Genomic DNA, 25924 nt, shown 5'->3' with positions numbered 1-25924 from the left:
TCTGACAATAATGCATTAAAATTAGGAATGAAAAACAAATGTACAAAGAAACAATACAGTAGCTGTTTGCAAATGTTGAAATTCTCTGGAATGATTCTAATCAAAGATTAAATCTAAACCAAAACTGCTAGAAAAATAACAATCCAAATACTAATTGCCAAACCTGTGGGACACAACCAAAGCTCTACACAGGATCTTAAAGTTGTTTTAATATGAAACAATTAAAAAATCAAAAGAGATTAATAAAGCATTCTACTCAAGGGTTTAGGAAATAAACAACAGTAACAGCAAAACAATCAGAAGAAAATCATTAATTAAGATAAAAGCAGGGCTTCCCCAGTGGAGCAGTGGTTAAGAATCCGCCTGCTAATGCAGGGGGCAAGGGTTCAAGCCCAGGTCCAGGAAGATCCCACATGCCGCAGAGCAGCAAAGCCCGTGAGCCACAACTATTTAGCCCACGTGCCACAGCTAGTGAAGCCCACGCGCCTAGAGCCCATGCTCCACGAGAAGAGAAGCACTGCATTGAGAAGCCTGCACACTGCAACAAAGAGTTGCACCCGCTCGATGCAACTTAGAGAAAGCCCGTGTGTAGCAATGAAGACCCAACACAGCCAAAAATAAATAAATAAAATAAATAAATTTATTTATTTAAAATAAAATAAAAGCAGAAATTAATGAATCTTCAAAAGAAAAGCAGTAGAATTAATAATTGCTCTTTACTAGGTAAAATACTAGGTAGCCTAAATTTTAAAAACATAAAGGACTAAAGCACCAATACAAAAGTAAATATGAATTCGAAAGCAGGAATAACCATAGATCACTACAGAGAAATGTGGTTGAAAGGGAAGAAAAAATTATCAAATTAGACAAAAGATAATATTGAAAGCCTAAACCAACTAATAACTATAAGGTGAAAACTAAAAACAGAAGTCTTCAGAGATGAAATTTTTTTAACCTTCAAGGGATAGAGGTTGACATGTATTTAAACTCTTCTAGGGGTAGAGAAAGAAGAAAGTCTGCTCATATTTTTTATGAAGGCAAATAATGATTCCAAATCTTGTCAAAAGTAATCTAAAAGAGAAAACTACAAATCAATTCACTCATGAATATTGGTGCAAGTTACCTAAGTAAAATTTGATCAAGTAGAATTCAGTGATACTTTAAAAGAATAACACACTGTGATCAAATAGAGTTATTACAGGAATGCAAGGATGGTCCTTTGACACGTCATCACTTAATAGACAAGAAGAAAAAATGTTATCTTCTTGATAAATATTAAAAAGCATTTGATAAAATTTAATATTCACACATATTATTAATAGGACCTGTTATTAAAATAGGAGTAGAAGGATACCTAATATTTTTAAAGCACGCATTTCCCAAACCAAAAGCTAAGATAAAAAATACTGCAAGAGTTCCCATTAAAAATAGTGACAAGATGAGGGTTCCTGGGTGGTGGTGGGGGAATAAATTAGGAGTATGAAATTAAAGTATACGTACTACTATATATAAAATAGATAACAAACAAGGACTTACTATATAGCACAGGGAACTATACTCAATATCTTATAATAACCTATAATGGAAAAGAATCTCAAAAAGAATGTATATATGAATCACTTTGCTGTACACTGGAAACTAACACAACACTGTTAATCAACTATATTTCAATAAAAAAAAATTTTTAAATGAGGGCTCCTGCTATTATTTACCATTTTTATGGCTTATAGCCAATCTAATAAGGGAATGAAATAAGAAGTATATTATTCTGCTTGGGCTGCAATAACAAAATTCCACATGGCTTAAACAATAGAATTTTATTTTCTCTCAGTTCTGGAGGCTAGAAGTCCAAGATCAGAGTGCCAGGATGCTCACTTTTTGTTAAGAGCTCTCTTCCTGGCCTGCAGACAGCCACCTTCTCTCTGTGTCCTCACATGGCAGAGAAGGAGAGGGAGTGCTCTAGTGTCTCTTCTGATATGGACACTAATGCTATAGGAAGAGGGCCCCATGCTTATTACCTCATTTAACCTTAATTTCTTACTCCAAGCTCAGTCTCATTGGGGTTTAGACCTTCAACATATGAATTTGGCAGGGGGAGGCATAATTCAGTCCAAGAAGTATTAATATTGGAAATCAGAAGGCAAAAGTATGATTGGCTGCAAATTGTATAACTATTTATCTGAAAAATCCAAGAGAATCAATTGAAAACAAGAAAAAAGTAGCATTCTGTATGGTGACAAGTAAAAATTAAAATATAAAAGTCAATAGCATTTTTACGTTTAAACAATATAATTAGAAAATGGATTGGAATAAAAACTCCATCACAAAAATAAGACAAGTTTTAGATAGCCATGAAAAAAGTCAAAAGAATATGATAAATCCAAATGCATAAACTATAAATTATTGAAGAACGTAAAGGAAGCCTTGAACAAAAGAAGAAACATACTTTCTTCTTTCATAGAAATACTCAATATTGTGAAAATTCAAGCTCTTAATGTTTAAATGCAATGCAATGCCACTCAAAATCCTATTAAAATTTGTGGCTGGGTGCCCTTATGGTGAGCTATGTAGACTGACAAGAGAGAATATAACAAAATTATCCTTCCAGTTGGAAGAATAAAATTATGATGTTAATGAGGAGAAACGTATCCTACCAGAACAATGATGGAGGATCTGAGAAAGGCCAACAGATCAGTGTAACACAACCAAGAGTTTAGAAAGAGCTGTGAGCAGATATAGGATTTTAATATATGATAAAGATGGCATTCAAGTGAATGACTGAAATATAGAAAATGGAAAAATACGCATCACCAGCTTATTCCTTCCATCAAAGAAAATGCCAGATAAATAAAATATATAAAGTTAAAAACTTAAACCATACTAGAACTAGATGCAAATATGAGCAAACTCGTTTCTAATTTTGTTTACAATTTTGGATGGGGAGGCCTTTGTGAGCATGTCACATAAATCATGAAGAAAAATATTGATAATTATAAAACATCAAAATTACATTTTAACAGAAAGGTAACACCAAAAACAAGTTTGAAATTTTTTTCAAAAAGAAATGTTATTTTTAACAAATGTTAAACAAAGGATCCCATAAATCAATAAGAAAAACATCCCAACAGTAAAATAAATGACACAAACAGCATTTTATAAAAGAGGAAACAAAATGGCCACTAAATATATGAAAAATATATTGAGGTTCACTAATAATGAAAGAAATACAGACAAGATAATGTGATACCATCCTCTCTTTATTGGATTGGCAATGCTGAGAGTTAGCCTATCTATGTGTGAGAAACTGCGGAAATCTAAACTGCTACTCTGCGAGAGTGCAATTTGTTAAAATGTATCAAAATTTTAGAATACATACCCTTTGACCTGGTAATTCTAATTTTATGGCTTTATCCCAAGAAGATAATTCAGTGTGGGCAGAGATGTATCTATGAGGATTTGCCTCCTAGTGTTGCTTTTTATAATCATGAAAATTGGAAAATCGTGTCCCTGAATAAGAATTGATTAAGCACATACTGGTACATCCATCCAATTTTTTTTTAATAAATTTATTTATTTATTTATTTTTGGCTGCATTTGGTCTTCATTGCTGCGTGCAGGCTTTCTCTAGTTGTGGCGAGTGGGGGCCACTCTTTGTTGTGGTGCGCAGGCTTCTCACTGCGGTGGCTTCTCTTGTTGCGGTGTGCGGGTTCTAGGCACGCGGGCTTCAGTAGTTGTGGCAGGCAAGGTCAGTAGTTGTGGCTCGCGGGCTGTAGAGCGCAGGCTCAGTAGTTGTGGCGCATGGGCTTAGTTGCTCCGCGGCATGTGGGATCTTCCCAGACCAGGGCTCGAACCCATGTCCCCTGCATTGGCAGGCGGAATCTCAACCACTGCACCACCAGGGAAGCCACATCCATCCAATTTAAGACTACATACCCATTAAAAAAGGTGAGCTCATGAATTTTCACATGAGATTGACAAGGAAAGATTACAAAATATCTATATCATATCATCCTATTTCTTAAAATAAATAGAATACACATGTATAATATTAAATGTAGCAATATAAAAGATATGGCTTTATTTTATGTACGTATTTGATTACATAGAAAAGTATCTGGGAAAATGTTTACCTAAATATTAATAGTTTATGGGATTTTGGTGATTTTAATTTTTTAAAAATGTTTTTACTATTTCATATTGCTTGATCTCTTTTAAGATGATTCTGTTTATTTTTATGATCAAAAAGCAGTAAAATCATTTTCATTGGTGAGGAAATTACTATGACAGGGACCATGTTACTTACAATATTTAGAAAATACTATTATTCACGAAATCATGTATGATTGCCCAGAATTGGATGACTTCCTTTAAACTCTCACATCACATTATGACACTTGTATAAATTAAAATTAGATTTTTAAGTTATTACCTTCTGTTAGATTATACACTCCATGAAGTTAGGACATTTACTTATTTAACTGACTTTCCTACAGTTCTTAACATAGGGAAATACTCAGCAAACATTTATTCAGTTGAACCAGTTGGACTTATGCAACTGTTTTTTTAAAACCATAATATTTATACCAATACTAATAAAACTGGAATTTTCAAAGATCCTAAATTTTCAAATCATTCTGGTTTCAAAAACCAAACTCTGCATGCTGAATAAAACAAAGCAGAAAGATGAGTTTATTGCAGGGTTTTCAACCTGCAAGCCAGGAAACTCAAGGCCACAGGAACAGTGAGTTCTGAGTTGCTCACAGACTAAGGAATTTTTATGGGAAAAATACATAAGTTATTTGGCTTTTTCAGCTGATTTGTTGCCTAGTGGTCTTCTTATTTGGATCAGGGTAGCTGAGTTAGGAAACAAGAAAATCCAGAGATGGCATGAACAGACTTGGTATTTGGGTATAGGCTTGTGTCCTTTGCTAATTTCTAAGAGCTGTGAGGTTAGGTTAAGATTCATTTTTGCGCCTGTGTTGACTGACTCCATTTTGTCCTTGACATAAGTGACTCCGTTTTGGTTTGTTTCTACACTAGTTAAAAAGGGAAAGATGTATAAATTGGCCATTGCATAAATCTCAAGAATAATTTTTACAATAGTTATGATTTTCATTGGTGTTCTCAGAATATTGAAGAAAGAGATTTAAACTGTTTCAAGTTAATTAAAATGCACCTAAAAGAGCTCTAGAGTTCAAAGAATGTACAATCAAACCCCTTACACACAGCATTTCTCTCCAGCAAAAAAAAAAAAAAAACTAGAAATGTCTGTTTTCATCCATAACTCTCTTCAAATAGCACAAGCTCAGTTTTTTAAAAAAATGATTTTTGAGTATATCTGGGATGAAAGAAAAGCAGAAATGTTTTCCTGATAATTGTGTGTCATTCTGTTCCTTTCCTGTATTTTCTCTAATGTGCATCTATGATGATCAAGAACATTTTCTAATTTTGTAAATGATCAGCATGACTCAATAAAAAATAAACCAAAATAATTTTGAACACCTAACTGGTAATATTTTTAAATATTCCTTGAGCTGGAACAATTAGATGTTTGAATTACTTACTCTGAATGCTAATGTATGAATACTTTTCTCCTGTTCCACATTCATCTCTCTATATATAAACTATTTAAATCACAGTATAATTATGGAATATGTTAGTGGAAGGAAGGCAGAGTGTTTTATCAATGCCTGTAAGCATCATTTACATTAGCATCTGTTACAGAATTGGTCTTAAATTTTATTTCTAGAGCCTTAAAATCTGTGGGTCACACACACTCAATGTTTTTAGACTGTAATGTCATAGGACTAAAACCATTTTTCAACCTTCCTTTGTTTCAACATGCTTTTGAATGCATCTGAAGATATGGGTATTGTGTTTTTCTGATTTCTTTAGATCCTTTCAGCTCTGGAAGCCTTGTAATGTGTTGTTGAAATTTTTCTTTCTATTTTTGTTGTTTTAAACACACAAACTTAGCTCTTATTCATGTTTATATTACAAGACCTTTAACAATTGGCATATCAGTTCTCAAATGTTTGGTAATAAAAATATCTTTCTTGAAATACGGAAGTAGGAGATGGATCTGCCAGTGTATCAATTGGCCTGTCAGTATTTACAAAGCAGCACTTAATGTCACCAGGTGATTGCAGATTTCTGGGCAAAAAAACAAGGCTACCCTCATAAGTGAATTTATTAGATATCCCCTTGTCAATTAAAAAGAAAGAATAATCTATAATATTTTTATTCATTTTATAAAATATAAAGGGAATACAACAATATTACTTTCTTCTATATGCTTATATAGCTAACCTGATCATTTGAATTAATATAGAAGAGACTCCAAAAGATTACTTCAGAATTTGGATTTTCAGAAGTTTTTGACAAAGCTAACCTTCGGCCAGCGCACCCAGCAGGGGACTGGAGAGATAGTGTGTCTATCCAGGGTCTAGGTTTCAGTTCAGTATAGAGGACTGTGATGGCCAGAGCCAAGATTGTTAACCTCCTCCTTCCTTCTTCTTCGTCTACTTCCCATTCCCCTCCTTAGGGCCTGGCTGGGAGCAAGAGGAGAGAGGGAGGGCAGCATATATCTAGGGTTGAATTTTTGACTGACACAGCTTTGAAAATTGGTTACATGTGGGGGAAGACATGGAGAATATAAGTAAATATATCAAGAACAATGGGCTTTGTCACTATAGGAGAGGAAGGTATATAAGTAGAAAGGGGGAAGACTACAGTAAGCCACATGGTGTTGGAGTTATCAGTGTGAACTAATGGGTTTTAAGATAGGTGGATGGATGGATAGCTAGCTAGCTAGAGAGATAGACAGATATAGAATAATATAGTGTAATGTAATGTAATTTTTTTTTCTAATGTTGTCTGCTGAGAGGACCCAGAGCAGTGATACCTTAGTGACAATGAGCACAGTAAGCAATCAGCTCTTGGTTTCTAAATCCCATTTTGCCCAACAAAAGAAACTAGGCTCCACAGAGAAACGTCTGACTTGGGTATGGGGAAGGAAAAAATTCGGTGGTTCTGGGACGTGTTATTGTGCTAGAGAGCAAAGAAGTATACAATGAGTGATGGGACCTTATCCAAAGGACACAGGATCAAGCTTGAAGGGTCACCTGCTAGCCAAATGGAACATAAAAATAAATTATGATAGTAATGAATGGTCTGCTAGCTAATTTGAACATCAAAATAACCATGATAGTTATGGACTGTAACTATTTGAGTAAAATACATATCCATGAAGCATTACTGTCATAAATGCATGAATTTTTAAAATAAACGTATGAGGGGAAATAGGACACATCAGTGGAATGACAACTCATAAATCAAAAGGAATAATGAAATTAGAATATTACTATTTGGTAGCTATCATCACAATAATAATAATTGATTTAGGTGTGAGTGAACAAAGAATGCTCAAACTGAAGGTGTAAGTTTGATAAGGAACTGAATATATAGTCTCAGTGTATCTTCCCATAAAAATTGTTACTAATTGTTTATTAAATAAGCACAACATGCTGAATAATTAACTTCAAAGCAGAGAAATTTAACTGATACTATCTCATCCAAATAATAAACATTAATGTTAAAAGAATGCAAATTAACATTGTTGCCTCCTGATATGCTGTAATGAGAAGAATATAACATCAGTTCTGGTGCACTCCTGTCAAAAATGCATAAATCATGAGGAACATCAGAAAAATATTCTTGGGGCTTCTCCGGTAGCACAGTGGTTAAGAATCCACCTGCCTATGCAGGAGACACGGGTTTGAGCCCTGGTCCGGGAAGATCCCACATGCCTCAGAGCAACTAAGCGCATGCGCCACAACTACTGAGCCTGCGCTCTAGAGCCCGCGAACCACAACTACTGAGCCCACATGCTACAACTACTGAAGCCCGTGTGCCTAGAGCCCGTGCTCCCCAACAAGAGAAGCTACCACAATGAGAAGACCGCACCCCGCAACGAAAAGCAGCCCCCGCTCACCGCAACTAGAGAAAACCCACGCTCAGCACCGGAGACCCAACACAGCCAAATTAAATAAACAAGATTTAAAAAGAAAAAGAAAAATATTCTTAAAAGTTACTGTTCTAGGCTCTTCAAAAATGTCCAAGTTCAAGAAAAATAAGAAAAGACTGAGGAACTCTATTATAAACTGCAAGAGACTAAAGAAACACTTAAATACAAAACATGCTTCTGGATTGGATCCTGGACCTACAAATGACATTATTAGGATAACTGGCAAAACTCTATTGCAGTCTGGGGATTATATGGCAATATTAGATCAAAGTTAATTTTAATAGCTTTTCTTTGGCTATATAGGAAAGTGTCATTGTGCCTAAAAGCATATTGAAGTCTGATGAGAAATGCAGCATTGGTCTGCAGCTTAATCAGATGGTTTTATCAGTGGTTCTACAGGAACTCTATGGATTATTTTTATAACTTATGTGAAAATTGGAAGTTACTTCAAAAATAAAGTAAAACAGCAATTTTGATCAAAGTTCTATGTAATATTTTAAAAATCTTAATGTCTGAATCATGGAAACACTGAGAATGTTGATGTGGGCCATTAGGAGAATCTGCTTCCACATGTTCTGGCTCCCTTTTCTTTGGGTTTTGTTACATAATTCTGCCCAAGGAAGCACAGTGTGTCATTTCATTCACTTAAGGATGAAACCCATATAAAATCCAGGGTTATAAATTTCTCATTATCTTCCTCTTTTCCCTGTTGTATTGTAGAGGTTTCTAGTACTCACTTAATGTCTTATTTCCCCTTCTGATTATTCTTGTTTTAAGATAGAAACATCAGTCACCCTCAAAATACTGATTTTTGTTGGAGTCAAAGTTGGAAATTAAATTGATTTTCGCAGGAAAATTTTGATTAGTACTTAAGAAATGAAGCATTCTGGTTAACCAAAATTTGCTTCTTTTTTTTTTTTTTGACGTTAGATTTTGTGAAAAAATCTTATTAGTACCTCTTCCTGACTTTGGTAAAAATAAAAAATGAAAAAGAAAGTGAGGAAAGATGAAGAGGAGGGAGGGAGGAGAAAGAGAAAGAAATGGAAAAGTCAATAGAAACTTGGCCCACCCCTAACATAGATCCCAGAAGTTGCATTTTTTCAAGTTACTAACGTAAAGTCATTTGACTACAACTGAAACAATCCCACACATTTATGGGCAACCGATCTTCAACAAGGGTGCCAAGAATACACAACTGAGAATGGATAGTCTCAACAAATGGTGTTGGGAAAACTGGATATTTACAAGCAAATGGGTGAAATTGGACCCCTATCTTATACCATACACAAAAATCAACTCAAAGTGGATTAAAGACTAAATGTAATACCTGAAACTGTAAAAGTCTTACAAGAAAACATAGGGGAAATGATACTGATCCTGGCAGTGACTTCATGGCTATGATGCCAAAAGCACAGACAAAAAAGCAAAAATAGACAAGTGGGACTACATCAAACTGAAAAGCTTCTGCACAGCAAAGGAAACAAAACAGAGTGAAAAGGCAACCTATGGAATGGGAGGAAATATTTGCAAATCATATATCTGATAAAGGGTTAATTACAATATAAGAAACTCCTATAAATAGAAAAAAAAAACAACCTGATTTAAAAGTGGGCAAGGAACCTGAACAGATATTTCTCCAAAGAAGACATACAAATGGACAGCAGGTATATGAAAGATGCTCAACATCACTAATCATCAGAGAAATGCAAACCAAAACCACGTTGAGCTGTCACCTCACACCTGTTAGGAAGGTTATTATTAAAAATTTAATAACAAGATTTATTTATGTGAAGAAATTGAAACTTTTATATACTGCTGGTGGGAATGTTAAACGGCACAGCCACTTTAGCAGATAATAAGGACGTTCCTCCAAAAATTTTTAAATAGAACTACCGTATGACCCAGGAATCCCACTTCTGATTATATAGCCAAAAGAATTGAAATCAGGATTTCAACAAGATATCTGCACTCCCATATTTATTGTAGCATTATTCACAATAGCCAATGTATGGAAACCACCCAAATGTACATCAACAAATGAATGGGTAAAGGGAATGTGGTATAGACATATAATGGAATATTATTCAGCCTTTAAAAAGAAGGAAATCTTACCATTTGCAACAACATATGGATGGACCTGGAGGACATTATGCTAAGTGAAATAAGCCAGTCACAGAAGGACAAATACTGAATGATTCCACTTATATAAGGTATATAAAATAGACTCAGAGAGAGAACAGAATGGTAGTTGCCAGGGATGAAGGGAGAGGTAGGTGGGGAGTTGTTCAATGGATATGTTTCAGGTGTGCAAGATGAGTAAATTCTGGAGATCTGCTGTGCAACGTAGTGCCTATAGTTAGCAGTATGGTATTGTACACTTAAAACTTGTTAAGAGGATAGAGCTCATGCTAAATCTTGCTACCACAAAAATAAATAAATAAATAAAAGAAGCAAGGGAGACACAAGAAATCTTTTGGAGGTGATGGATATGTTTATTACCTCGATTGTAGTGATGGTATAACAGGTGTTTGCATATGTCAAAATTCATCAGAATGTATTCATTAAATATATGCAATTTTTGGTATTTAAAAGTATACCTCAGTAAAGCTGGAAATAAATTTTAAATGGAAGTTTCAAAAAATCCAGTAAGTTGTGTTCTGGTTAGCTAGATTCCAGATTTAAAAAGCGAAGGAGGGGCTTCCCTGGTGGCGCAGTGGTTGAGAGTCCGCCTGCCGATGCAGGGGACACGGGTTCGTGCCCCGGTCCAGGAGGGTCCCACATGCCGCGGAGCGGCTGGGCCCGTGAGCCATGGCCGCTGAGCCTGCGCATCCGGAGCCTGTGCTCCACGACGGGAGAGGCCACAACAGTGAGAGGCCCGCATACCGCAAAAAAAAAAAAAAAAAAAAAAAGCAAAGGAAAATCTTGATCTTATATGATTCTATTATTTAAGTATCTGACTATATAATTTGCCAATTTTACTTAAGAGTAATATATAAAAGTAATTTTTATTATGTGCAAACCGATTATCCAAGCCTTACTTTCTGATTTTTTTATTACTTTTAAATCTACTGTCTGAATTCTTTATTGGCTAAAGAATCTGTAAGTATGAGCTAGAAGAAAAGATATTTAAATTAAAACAGTCTGCCTTGAGTCCCCAGGGGAGTGATGAACTAGCATTTTAATTACCAACAAATTTAATTATTCAACCCAGGTGTGAACCATAAAAAGTTTGGCAAACTCCTCTGTTTTAAGTAAGTGCTTTGCATTTGTATGAAAATATGATGCCATCCATCCATTTCTAATATAGAATGCAGATTCAGAAAACTGTCAAGGCTCGTACTGTGGTTACATCACTTCAACAATTTATAAATTCCCAGAACACTGCAGCTCTCAGTATTAGACTATAAAGAGGGACATGTACCACCCAAAAGTTAAGCCCATCGATACGGGGATTTTCATCACTGCAGCTTTCTACCAGTCTTTCCCTTCATTATTAGGATTTATCTAAATGCCATTTTTTGGCAGAACTGTAATGAAACAAGTAATTTCTTTAAAGGAAACAGATTTGTTATGTAAAGTTATAGAACTACATCTATAACCACTGCTCTTGTTGCTCTTTAAATTTAATGAAACTTTCCATTCAATAAAGCTTTCTTGGACTTGTACAGCATTCTGTTAGTCCTCAGAATAATAAGGCAAGGCCCACAAAGACACTTGGCAATTGTCAAGATTACAATTACTTTTATATTGATTTAACTCTAGTAAAATATCAGGGTATTGTCATCTCCTGGAGAACAACTTGAAAATACACTAGTGAAATTGAAATTTAGGACCAGAGGCATTCTAAAAATCTTAATTTGGACCAAATCTCCATCTTTATCATTACAGCGAACATTTGCAGATCCTTACTGGGATGAGGTGAACCAGTGTGGAAATGCTTTGGTATTTATGTTTTGATTCTATTTCTACATTTGCTAAGATTTACCTATCTACTGTCTAGTTAGCTAGACATACCATTATAAGCAATGTATACCATTTTTAAGTAACACCAATTTTATATATCATTTACATATAGTATTTATAAATACATACCACTAATAAGTAGTAGATGCATTTATCTATTGTAGTGTCTTTTGGTTTTGATTGCTTAGCCTGATAGTTCTAAAATATTCCAGTTGTTACAATATAATATAATTTTAACCTCTCTAGATTTAGGTTCGTCCAGACCATGCATCTTACCAATTTTGCTGTATTTTATGATAAGATTTTATGTTGAATGTATGCCACAAAAGAAAGATTAAATTACCTATACTCTTTTTTTCTTTAACCAAGAAAAAAATTTGCCACATGTGAAATCTACCTATCTTGAGTTTTGAAAAGTAGAATTTTCTAATTCAGGAGAAGGACTCACTATTGTAGGTGTTTAATCAAGGGTCAGATAATGATAGAATGGGTTGCTGTAGTTACAGTTTATACCAGAGTCACACTATAGTGCCCTCCTGTGGAGGTTTCATTAAAACTTTATTTTTGTGCTGATGAGAATGATTTTCAAAATAAGTGACAAAATCGTTGCATTCAAATTACTGAAGTTTGATATCGTTTGGTCATTTTTTTTCATTTGTAACTAGATGTTAATTTACTTTTAAAATATAAAAGCATTCACAGTTCAGAAGATTTGCAGTTCAAAATACAAATTGAGGAATGGCAGCTTTTTAATCTATATTTCTTCATTATTTTATTGAAATGGATTTCTTTCCTTGACTTTTCCTTAAATAATTAAATAATAAAGGGGAAAGAGAATAATCATATCCTTAACTAGAAAGATAAATTTTTCAGCTAAGACATTCTCAGATTTATGTCATGAAAAAGTTTCATTGTTAGAAGCATAAAGACTATAATATTTTAAAATTACAACAGAAAAATTGACAGTAAAAGTTTAGAATGTACACTCATTTATATATACCAAAAAACTGTGCAAGAGGTGACTTTTTTTTTAACTCAAGGTTTTTTTTCCCAGTTTAAGATTTAAACTTTTTTCTGAGGGTAAATTAATGTCACATATTAGGTATTTATTTCAAAATAATTTGGTTTGTTTTTCCTCTCAGCTCTAAACTTTCTTTTACTCTTAATTTCAGGAGTACAGTAACATAACTTAATTACCATATGTGGCATGCACATGCATATATATGTGTGTGTGTGTAAATAAAATAAAATAGAATATATATATATATCCCAAGACCTTTTTACTCTTGGTCCACATTTATAATCAAGTTCAAGTACAAAAGTCTCAGATCAGTGGATTTAGGTGTCCCGTAGTCCCTGTTGTATTGATATTTAGTCTTTCCCTCTGGTGGCCTACTGCTTTACTACCCAACCTTTTTCATTTGCTAATGCCTGCTCACTACTCAAAACACACCTTACTTCTTTAATGGGAAATTAAACAACCTAATTAAAACTTTTCTGAAGAAGTAGGAGAGAAAAAAAAAAAAAAAAACACTAAAAAGAGTTGAGACAAAAGCCAGAAAGCTATCTGCAGCATTTTATGTCAACAACAAATGCAATGGATTTTTGTCTCCTTACATAAATCTCTTTAAATCTGTTTCCTGCAAATGGAAAAGGAAAAACACTGGTTTTTCAAAGTTTAAACATCTGTAATTACAGACTATCAGGCAACTGGCAACATTCATAACTAGAGAAGTAAAGGGAGCTCTTTCTGAAGCAATAGCCATGATCAAAGAGATTATGAGTAAGCTCATCCAAACTAGAAGTGTTGGACAAAATCTTAAAATAAAAACAAAAATAAGATGAGATAACGTGGATCAGAGTGGAGGATGGCATTTGTTTCCTTTAGTAAAAATAGTTTCACTAGTGAGACCAGGTGAGATTCGAACCATACTTAAGAAACTCAACCTAACCCTAAAAGTAACCTTAAATTTTTAGTTGAAGCATGTTAGTACTGAGCGTCCTTCTGTGGTGAGCATTCTTCTGTGTCCTAAAGAGAATCCAGGAGAAGAATGTGATTTTCCAAGGTCAGAAATATAGGGAGTTCCACTAACAAGCAACAACATTTCTGGAGCTTCCATCATGGCGTAGGCCCTGGAGGTCCTCCTGAAAAAGATGAAGGCCTTGCCTTCAAGTAGTTCATTTCATAGCTATGAATGTTGTCATTGTCTGTCACCTAAGTTCCCTGCAGGAAACTTTTTTTTTAAGTCATAAATTCCTATTCCCCTCTCTACCATGTGAGCTGTGGCAAAACTGCTCTGAAGGCTTGGTGAAAGTCAAGGAAGACAAGAATAGGTAACGAAGTCAGATAAATGATGGATGAAAGGAATATGTGAGGAGATGCCAACAGTTCTGAGTCAATCTTTCCTATAGTCCCTTCTCTTAGTTCTGAAATAATGTGGTTCAGATATCCCACCAAGGGAACCCTATCCAAACCTGACCGTGTACCTGAATTACCTATAGTGCTTTTAAAAATTAACTTTTGATCCACCACCTACCCCCCGCCATAATTCTAGTTCAAGTAAGTCTAGATAGGACTTGGCATCTCTAGTTCTTAAAAGTTCCATGGTGATTTTGATGTACAAGCATGGTTGAAAACCAGCTGGTTAAACTTTGTCTGCCCAGCTGGGTGTAATTTGCTGGCATAGATTCTACCCTCCCCTCCCCCAGAGAGATAAGAATTTAGTATATATGGTAGAGTCTCTGAATTGCCTCCCAACATCCATTCTTCCCTTTTTCCCTTAACAGAAGATTTTTAGCTGGGCACATAGTTGACTAGGATAGACTTCATTTCCCAGCCTCCTTTCCAGTAAATGCGTAAGTAAACTTGGCCACAAGAGTTTTGGCTGATGAGATGTAAGAAGAAGTAAAGTGTGGATCTTAACGGAATTGTCCTTAAAAGGAAGGAGTGTACCCTTCTTTTTTGCCCTACTCCTATTTTTCTGGGTAGAATATGAAAGGGATGGCTTCACATGGAGCAACCATTTTGGACCATGAGGTAATCTCGGGAATGGAGGCCAGCGTAGAGGAGCAACAAGCTAGAAAGAGCCCAGACCCCAAAAGACTTCATACAAAGCAGAGTCAAAGTAGCAGCTTTCTTTTGCTTACTTCTGGACTTTTATGAGAAGACGAGATAAAATACTATCTTGTTAAAGCTGCTGAATTTTGGGTTTTCTGTCACGTTAACAGCTAAATGCTATCCCAGTACACCAATGTCACTACTTTACAGTGTTAACAAGCAAATATTATCCACTTTTCATTTTGAAACTTAAATTAAATTAAATTAGATTTAAAACATTTTTAATGATAGCTCCAGAATCAAAATGTTTTTTATAGTTTCTCTTTTCAAAATACTTGTATTTTTCATATAATTCTAACGTGCAGATTTTTGGAGTATACATTATATTACCTAACAATTATACTGGACAGTATATGTTGTAGCAGTTTGAAACTTCTTGCAGATTATATTCAGTTAAAAGCCTCATTAATTCAAACCCAAATAATTTAGAATTTCAGACACATCAACCTGGTCTGCACTAATAGTAAAAGTTTAGTCTATAAAAGAACAAAGACACATAATGTAGACAATATTACATGGAGGCTGTTTATAAACAGCCTCTGTTCTCTTAAGTAGGACAGGGTTTGAATTTGGCAGCTTTTACTGTTTATATGCAAATGGACATTGCTAATTATAAATGAAGTGGTTTTTTCCCTAAGTTATTAAGGCAGATCCAGAATCTCTACTTGTAACATTTTATTAACAGTTTATTTCAGTTAATGCAGCAGTCTTTTTAACAGGGGTTCTGCAAGAGAGCAGAGTCCTACAGAAAATTATTTAAATGATTATTAATTTTCTCAGGGATGGTACATAGTTAGTAAGAGTCTAGATGCACAGGAGAGAAGTTAATTCATTATAAACAGTAGATGCCTTGGGCATGAGGGCTAAATTCTCCGGAAATCCTGGTTGAGAGGCTGAGAACTGCTATGACTTGGAAGTAAAGTTCTATTTAGAAAATATGCTATAAATCAGACAGCTGTCAAATTCAGAATGGCTTTCCACTCAATTCATCCAAATTAATATTTGATAGATATAAAAGTACCTTTAATTTTTCAGAAGTTTGAACTCTTTTTTTATTCCATCTTTGGTAAGAACTATGATCTAAATGTTATAAAAAGCAATTGATAAAAGCAGTATTTTGAGCAAAGTAACTTGGCAATGTTATACACAACATCGCGAAATGAAAAGTGATTGGGGAACAGAAAGCTAAAGTAGGAAATTGAGAAATGTTAAAAAAAATATAGGACTAGGATATAGAAATGGAAGTGGAAAGGAATGGACATATGTAAGAAATACTATAAAGAAAATTTAACATAGAAGTTGATGAAAATTTGGATATGAAAAACTAAGAAGTTAAGATGAATCAAAACTTGTACAGATTTGAACAAAAGAATATAAAAGTAATTGTGCCAATATGGAGGGCCAACTGTAAATTATATGTGAATTTTTGACTGCATGAAGCGTCAGTGCCCATTACCCCTGTCTTGTTCAAAGGTCAACTGTACATTCCTACCAGCATTGCATGAGGGTTCCATTTTCTCCACATCCTAACCAACACTTGTTATTGTCTGTATTTTTTATTATAGCCATCCTAGTAGGTATGAAGTGTATCTCATTGTGGTTTTGATTTGCATTTGCTTGATGGCTAATGATGTTGAGCATCTTTTCTTCATGTGCTTTTTAGCCAGTTGTATATTCTTTTTGGAAGAGAGCTTTTCTACTTTATTACAAAGAGAAGAAGCCTTTATGTGGTCAGAAAAATACAAGGTTGATCTTTTTTCCCTTCCTGTGAAACACTGCTGTTCAAACTGCAAAGTGAATCATTTCAGTTCACCTCTTTATGTTCTATCACATTCACTTTGGAATGGCTGCCTTTGGCTGCTGAAAATCTAACCCTTTAGTGAAAAGGGTGACAAAGCCCCCTGACCAACAGTTCTAGAATATCCCATTTTTACTTGGTGCTTCGATGTATACCTCCTATATATATATCTTCTTTGGAGAAATTATTCACATCTTTTGCCCATTAGAAAAATTGGGCTATTTGTCTTTTTATTGTTGAATTGTAAAAGTTCTTTACATAGTCTAGATACAGTGTGGGGTTTTTTTTAATCTATTTATTTATTTATTTGGCTGCACCGTATCTTAGTTGTGGCACGCGAGATTTTCATTGCCCCGTTCAGGATCTTTAGTTGCGGCGTGCAGGCTCTTAGTGGCAGCATGCAGGATCTAGTTCCCTGACCAGGGATCGAACCCAGGCCCCCTGCATTGGGAGCGCGGAGTCTTAACCACTGGACCACCAAGGAGGTCCCTAGATACAGGATTTTTATCAGATATATGATTTGCAAATCGTTTCTCCCATTCTGTGGGTTGTCTTTTTACTTCATTGATGGTGCCCTTTGAGGCACAAGAGTTTTTAATTTTGATGAAGTTCAGTTTATCTATTTTTTTTCTTTTGGTTGCTTGTCCTTGTAGTGTCATATCTAAGAAATCATTGCCTAAATCAAGATCATGAAGTTTTATACCTCTGTTTTCTTCTAAGAATTCTGTAGTTTTATAAAACTCTTACATTTGGGTCTTTGATCCATTTGGGTTAATTTTTGTGTATGGCATGAGGTGTTAGAGGTCTAACTTAATTCTTTTGCATGTGGATGTCCCTGTGTCCCAGCTCCATTTGTTGAGCAGCTTCCTTTTTGAAAGCAATGGACACTATATCCCAACCTTACCCACCTTGGTTCCACCAGGCTGCTATGAAAGAAAACGTAGTTCTTGAATCACCAAGGAATCCCAGCTCCATCTTTTTAAATCCCCTTTCACAAATCTACCAAGGTGACTTTTCAAAAGTTTTTCCTACTTGAACTGAGATGCTAATTTCTCTATTTTATGCTTCACTCTGTCCAAATATGTTACCTTTTCCCAGTATATGGGAAAATACCATATATGTTCCTTTTTTATTTTAAAAATTTTACAACTTTTTATGTTAGTGTTTCTTTTTTATGTCTTTGTTGGGTTTTTTTTCCACAGATTACAAATTTTCTAGAAGTTAAGGAGGTGCCTGATAAAAGTTTGATTATTTACACTATTGAGAGAATACTTAGTTTTTGAAATTAAAAGATGTAGCTTTATTCTCAAAAGCCACAAATAGAAGTATTTTCTTCTGACATAACTGCCAAATCTAAACAAATGTAAATGTTTCATAACAAACCCTTTAATGATTGCTTTTAGATTTAAAACTAATATCTTTAATGATTGTGTATTACCTTCATATAAAAATAAATGTTCACTAATAATTATTCAGTTGTAAAAACTTTTCCTGCCTTCCAAATTTAAAAAATTGTCAGTGTGCATTAAAAGCATGATGAAATTCAAAAAAAGAAAGCACAGTAATTGTGCCATTGACATAATTAGAACAGACAATTTTCATAATGATACTAAGGGTTGTGGTGACGAGTTTAGTGTTAAATACATTAAATTTAATGTGATACTAGAATGACAAAATATAAACTTCCTACAGACAGTTGGAGATTTATGGCTAGACAAGTACATTAGAAAGTAGATTGAACTGGGAGAGAGAACTCTTATATAATAGTCTTTATCTAGCCATCTTAGTGCAAGTGTGGCTTCTACCACCCAGTGTGACATCATGATACAAGGCTGCGTCATGCTACAAGGTCATATTGTGATGTGAGTGTGTCCTTTAGGGCCAGGTCCTGGACATGTGTGAGTAGTGGTGGAGAAACCAGGTTTGAAATGTATGGAGGAAGAAGCTAGTCTATGGAAAATTCTAATAGTCATCAGCTATGTAAAAAGTTATTTAAGTCTTGTAATAGGAGTTAAATGACATTTTAAGAATGCAAATATATTTTTGAAGACTTGGAATAAAAACCCAAGTGCAAATGAAATGCAAACATTTTATTCAACAAATTTTGAATATATCATTTTAACTGTAATTTGGGCAGACTTTTGGAATGTTTTAGTTCAACAATTGAGAAATTACAACTTCTGATTCGGACTTATATTCAGAGAACCTTCTTTTGTCATTTTTAAATTGATTTATTAAAGAACTGAGAAAAATTCAAAATATAGTAGAATATGAAATAAGAGCAATGCAGAGGAGAAATTAAATCAATAGAAATTATTCTGACACCAGTGAGTAAATTGTAACCCCCCCAAATTCAGATCATAGCAAAGTAGTAATTCAATAAGAAGCACAAAAGTTTTTAATTTTGATGTTCAGTTTATCTACTTCTCTTTTAAATAGAAGCAATGAATAGGCTAGATTGCTTGATAGTCCAGTTAGTGAAGAGGAATGAATCACTTGAACACGTTGTAAAAAGATTTTAATTTCTTGCCTTTTTACAAAAAATACTAATATCATTGAAGATAACATCAAGTGTATAATATTACTCTACAGTGGAGACATTGACACAAATTGGTTAATGAGTGCCATCTTTCTAAGGAATAAGATTATTTTAAATTGTTTGCTGCCTAAGAGAACCTGAAAAGAACCTTAAGTCTTACAGTTCATATATGGAGGAAACTTGCCACGGGTCTTTTGAAATTTGACATGAATCCTAAAATGCACATGATATTACCAATAATGAGTTGTGAAGCTGAAATTTTTCTAAACTATATCAATAATAATAACAATTTCTATTAACCAAGCTAGAGGAAAGACTAAATAATCTTTCTAGTGGAAAATAATATGACAAAATGTTTGTTATATGAAGAGCTGGTTGGAGTATGAAGCCCAAGAAATAAAGTGAAATGTATTATAGATATAGGTCAAGCAGTTGACAATTTTTAACTTATTTTAAAATTCTGTGATACTTGTGGAATTGGTCAGCTTTTTAATATATCTAATTTGTTGTTAGTTCCTTAATCATTCTATGTATTCACTTGTGTGATTTCTATACATTCACTTGTATACACGGTTTTTTTCATAATTTAACTTCAGGCTCCACAAAGCCTGCTCTGGCTTCTCCTTGTACCTGGTTCTGACTGGGTAGGCAGAGAAGGGAGACGAATGAGAAGATGATGGCTCTCATCTGGGTGGCTTGGAAAGGGTGGTGGCAGGAAGGGTAGGGAGAAGTAGATTCCAAATATATTTCAGAGCAGATCTGGCAGGAGTGGCTGAAGCGTTGGATGTAAAGGTGAGGGAAAGGGAGGAACCAAGGATGCTGTGCACCCGGCCCCCCGCCCCCCCCCCCCCGATTCTGATTTGAACAGTTGGGTGGATATTAGCACCATTACCTGGAAGCCTGGTAAGGAACAGGTTTAAGGGAGGAAATATGGAGCTCTTTCAGACACGCTGAGTCTGTCCTGATTTCCTCACTGTACTACACTGCCTTTCCATGCTGTTCATACCTTATATTGTAGTCATGCCCACATTAGACTATAAATTCAAAGAGGGCAACAACTGACTCTTCTTTGCCCTCCTGAGCATAAAATTTTCACTCAACTGAATTTAACATGTGTTGCACCAACTATATGCAAGATGCTTTACCAGAGCTATTTTTAAATCCTTTAAATCAAGCTCTACCTACAAAAAAAAATGCAAATCCGTAAGAACCCAGGTTTAGAATGAAATAGACCAGGGTTAGCACCTTAGTTCTGTCACCTGCTAATTGTGGGCTCTTTGAACAATAGCATAACCTCTCAGAGCCTCTTGTTCCTCATCTGAAAATGAGAATGATTATCCTTACCTCATAGGATTATCACAAGTAAAAATAGAACAATGTATGCAAAATGCTTATCACAGTGCCTAGCATACATGTGCACTCAGTAAATGCTAGGATGCACTTGCATTTGGTTTTCTTGCCAATACAGATCATATCTACAGCACAGCCATCACAAAATCAGTGTACTAGAAAACGTTAATAGAGAGAAGTTACATTTTCAGCCTAAGAACACATCTTAAATAATTTCAGGAGGAGATAATAGGTTTCTGAACTCTTCCAGTCCCAAATAGGGGGAGGGGGACGAAAAGGCACTGTGAGCAAAAATAGAATGAATTTACCCAATTCTTTGCTGCACTATTTAACCTCTGCTTTCTTAATCATATGCACAGCAGGGGAAAGGATGTGCTAAAACAATTCATGTGTCATGAACAAGCAGCCACAGATTTTAGCTCAAAACTCACACTAGGAAAACCACCAGTTGGAAGTAAAGTAATAAGGCCAAATTTATTTTTTTAATTGAGTCTTGAGTTACAAGCAACCCTTTAATTACATTAATCAAGCAGCCTTCCTCTCAGCAAATGATGGGGGAAATACATTGTTCTAACTTTTGCTAAGCTTGTTTTAAAAATTGCTGGATATTATTTGGACATATGGAAAATAAATCCCTTGATTTCTTTTTTATTTTTTTCTGCATCATTTCAGTGTAGCTATAGCAAAAGACAAATATACACTTGCGTCTAGACATGATTTACTCTAAAAGACTATAAATCACATTTTAAATTTAAAACCTTTACAACATTTAAATACTTAAAACATTAGCACCCCTCAAAATTTCATTTTGTCATTGTTAGACTTTAACGTGATAACTCTTATTTCCATTGTTCTCGTTTTCGACTCTGATATATGTTCCCACAAAATCCCCAAGAAAATGGGCTCTACCAATTGGATGATTGTCAGTCAGAAGGTTACTTGCCCCATGTGACAGATGGAAAACCTAAGGCTTATAGGAAATTAAATGACTTAAACGTGCGAGCTGGAACTAAACCTAGGCCTACTTGACCCCAACTTTCTCCAACACCACGTGCATCTCCTGTCCTGTAATGCTCTCCTACTCTCTTTGCTTTTGAACATGCACTTTCCCTGTCTGTATGTCTGTGTGTCTTTCTGTATGGGATTCTCTCTCTGTGTCAACCGCATCTGCATGCTGACTCCTATTTATCGTTCAAAACTTAATACAGGTACCATCTCCCCTTTACAGTTTCCCTGAATCTCTTCCTCTCTTGCCTCCAACCAGAATGAAGTAGCTGTCTTTCCTCTCTATTTCTAGAACACCCTACATATACTTCTAGCAATTTTCTTGTGTGTCATCCCTACCAAGACCCCCCACACACACTCTAGATTGTGACCTCCTTGAAAGTAGAGGAATATTTGATGATCATCCCTGAATACCCAGGGCTTAGACAGTGCTGGTTTATAGTGCATACTCAGTAAAGGCACACTGAAAATGATTGTATAATTAAGAGTTTTAAAAACATAGAGTGCCTTACTTGCTGAAAAAATTATGAAAGTTTTAAGGAGGACCTGGGAGTTTAGCCGAACTTTTGAAGATATATAGGATTTATAGAGGAGAAAGGAATGTTAAAGTTTAAAGCAAGTGATTTGTAATAATCCCTGAATCGAAAATTTCCAAAATATAACATCGTTAAAGGAAACATCAAGAAATTTAAATTATATTTCTGTCATTGCCAGAATGCAATCAAATTGAGGTTGCAATAAAATAATATTTTACGGTAAGAGCCCTAAGAGTGTACATTAAACGTTTTCTTTTCTGGTCTTTAAAAATGATTATTGCTGTGTAATTTACACTTTGTTCAAGTAATTAACAACAAACATGGCATCTTTTAAATCAGTGTCACCAAGCAGCCCAGCACCAGTTCATTTAATCTAATGTTTCATAAATGAAACTTGTTTGAGCCAGGTAGTTCTTCTCAGATAACTAATAACAATCTTGGTTCGTGGTGAAACAAAACTCGCCCTTCCGTAGGAGGCACTCCTGTGTTGCACTGGCCTATCAGCCCTCCTCACGCTAGGAGGCACTGAGGAGTCAGAACTGATGTCCTCAGAAAGGAGGCGCCATTAGCCCTGGTAATCACTGCCGTACAACAATCATAAACCAGCATCTAAGAATAAATACAAAACCTTAGTGTCTTACTAAGAGAATGGAGCTTGAAAAGCCCAGTAATTCAATAAAGTTGAAATAAAATATGGTAAACATTTTGGAAGGGAGGTGCTGTGGTCTGAGTTTTTATTTCTAAATGCACAGCTATATTCTGCAGACCTATATTTAAGTAGATCAGCCATTTGCTACTTTTGTCTTGGATTAGTATCTAGGCACTTGCAAGAGTAGCAGTATTTCAGTGCTATTCTTGTGTATGTATATAGTCAGTAATGTTTGTCCAGGGCTTTGGGAGGAAAGGGCTACATAAATGTCAGTAGTTATTAATGTTTGGATTTTTTTATATTTAGCTATCAAATGTGTTTTTCATAATCTGTGACCAGAGGTCTATTTGTGTCCCTCCAACTGTAAACATTTTAAGCAAAAATAACCATCAACCAACAACAGTGTTTGTCCTGTTCTTCTTTATTATTAAAGTAGTCTTTATCAGTAATTAGCAATTATGCTCAATTTCTTCAAGAGCCAAGTTTATTTTCACATGTTTTCATACGAAGGTGGTTTAATGCCACTTACTCCTCTGCCTCTGGGTGATTATTACGAAGAGTAGCTAGCTGACATGGTGTCCACCTACATACTCCACCATGCCCTTCCCTTCTCTGCTCTTGTCTCTCTGGCTTATTCCCTAACCGGCACATCATTCAGTCATTCTGTCGTCAGGTAAATAAAGTGTGACTAACCCAATAGTCTTCTCTTCTAACCTAACTGTAGCCATTTTCACATATCATTATAATGGATTGTACAGGTGTTTGTACCCCCTGCCTTCCAACTCCACCTTCAGACTGACTCCTGTGAGAGCAGAAACCCTGCCTGTGATGGGGCTGCCTGGATGGAATGCACCCAGATCAAGTGAATTGAACTGAAATCTAAATCTTACACAAGAAGCAAAGCTTCTTTTAAATGTGATCTGGTACAGCATGAAGCTTACTAGCGGAAAATCAGAGCAAAGCCAGCAAAATGGCTTTTTACTTTTCTCTTAAATGGTATTTCCACTCTGTTTCTTTGAAAGATCCAATGTATTTTTTTTTTTAAAGGGGTCGGGAGTATGAAATAGTTGGGTTGACCTACAACTAGTTCTCGAGACTAGAGTTCAACTTCCAGTTTAGGTTAAAAAAAATAGATTTGGGGCCCTCTTACCACATGCCTATCCGCTAATACATTTTTTTAAGAATCATACAAATTCCCATGTTTGGCATTGACTCATAAGAACAAGAATGGTCGAAATTTACTGGCAGGGCTACATAAAGCAGTCTACAAATACAGGCCTATACTCTTTCTGGCTCAAGCTAGCAGCATTAGCCCTTCACTTTTATGAGCACTAAATTCCACTCGAGTTTTAATAATAATAATGATAAATATAATAATAAAATCTTGCTTATATAAGAGGTTCGTCTTGTTAAAAATACGTTGAGACTCATGGTACTTTATAGGACCCAATTTATACTCTGATGATTTAAAGGTGATAACTTCATGTGATTCATTGCCAACTAGTTCTGAATTTTAATAATATAATGACTCATCATGATTTTTTCGTTTCTTAGAGAACCAGCTTGGTTAAAACCATTATAGCTGTTTTTACTGGGGTCATCTGAACTACGATTCCCAGAATGCTCATTAAAGGGACATGCTTGTGCGTTCTGAGCAGCCGTAATCTATCATAGCTGGTGCCAGGTCGACACATTATGAGTTTACAGTGTCAGCCCAGTGAATTAAAGCTTTGTTGTAGACCAGCTTGCTATGCAGTTATTTCCAGTTCATATCCTATAAATCATCACTCTTCACATGACAATCGGCAGTTTCCATTTAGCATTCGAAGCATCCATGTTTTGTCTTAATTGTGCTGCCTGATTCTGCACCTAGAACAGTGTGACATGACTGGTACCGATAGCTTAGAAAATAAATTTCACTGTCACCAGAACCTATTTAAGGAATATTCTATGTTCTCACTTTTTTTGTTGTTGAGCTGTTTGGTATTTATGTTAAAATAATAGGAAATGAATTTAAATAGAAACACTTCTCATGTCTTATCTCTGCAAACATAATTTACAATAAATTAGCACAGCAGTTGTTAGTGTAGCTCAGCTTTATTTTGCAATTCTCACACCTAAGCTCACAAGATGACACTTTTTCTGATAAGGTAATCTTTATAAGGTAGTCCTGTAGTTGATTAAATCTGACAGATGCTAGTGAGATGGTGAAGTTCAGAGATATAACAGCAAACACTTCTTTTAAATTCTCGTTAAAATAATAAAATGTCTTATGATATACCAACAGGAAAATTGATCTGACAAAGGAATAAGTTAGTTACAATCCTATATTTCTGTATCCAATTATTTACCAATAAGCAAGTAAACAAACCAATAAATTGTAAGGAAAATGGTGTTTTTTGGAATAAAGAATTACTGTAAAAGATTATCTTCCCAGTCATTTCTTAGTATTTACCATCACTGCTGAGCCGAACGAGAATAAAATTTTCAAATACAAACAGAAGCTACAGGGACTTCTCTGGTGGCACAGTGGTTAAGAATCTGCCTGCCAATGCACAGAACATGGGTTCAAGCCCTGGTCTGGGAAGATCTCACATGCCGTGGAGCAACTAGGCCCATGTGCCACAACTACTGAGCCTGCACTCTAGAGCCCGCAAGCCACAACTACTGAGCCCACATGCCACAACTACTGAGCTCGCGTGCCACAACTACTGAAGCCCGTGCGCCTAGAGCCCGTGCTCCACAACAAGAGAAGCCACCTAGATGAGAAGCCCGCTCACCGCAACTAGAGAAAGCCCGCGCGCAGCAACAAAGACCCAACGCAGCCCAAAGATAAATAAATAAAATTTAAAAGAAAAAACAAAACAGAAGCTACAGAAATAGAATATGTCTTTTCATAACATTTTGATACTCTATGTGTTCTTCAGAACATGCCTTGAA

General features: G+C 35.3%; 1 protein-coding gene across 10 annotated transcripts in view; it reads left to right on the top strand.

Moving 5' to 3' along the window:
• The window catches only part of CABCOCO1 (ciliary associated calcium binding coiled-coil 1), a 128089-nt gene that overhangs the window by 81747 nt on the left and 20418 nt on the right, over positions 1-25924 (top strand). Inside the window, exon 6 of one of the 10 annotated variants that reach the window (XM_067710859.1) lies at positions 11915-11998. The exons of the other annotated variants lie outside the window; for them this stretch is intronic. Coding sequence (XP_067566960.1) covers positions 11915-11983 — 69 coding nt within the window. The 3' untranslated portion in view covers positions 11984-11998. Of the gene's footprint in view, positions 1-11914; positions 11999-25924 lie in introns of those variants that run through there. 10 annotated transcript variants of the gene reach the window in all.

This window comes from Pseudorca crassidens, chromosome 16 (genome assembly GCF_039906515.1).
Source record: "Pseudorca crassidens isolate mPseCra1 chromosome 16, mPseCra1.hap1, whole genome shotgun sequence".
In the NCBI taxonomy this organism is placed as follows: Eukaryota; Metazoa; Chordata; class Mammalia; order Artiodactyla; family Delphinidae; genus Pseudorca; species Pseudorca crassidens.
The sequence above is the reverse complement of the archived record's forward strand: the minus strand, read 5'-3'. Positions and strand labels throughout refer to the sequence as shown.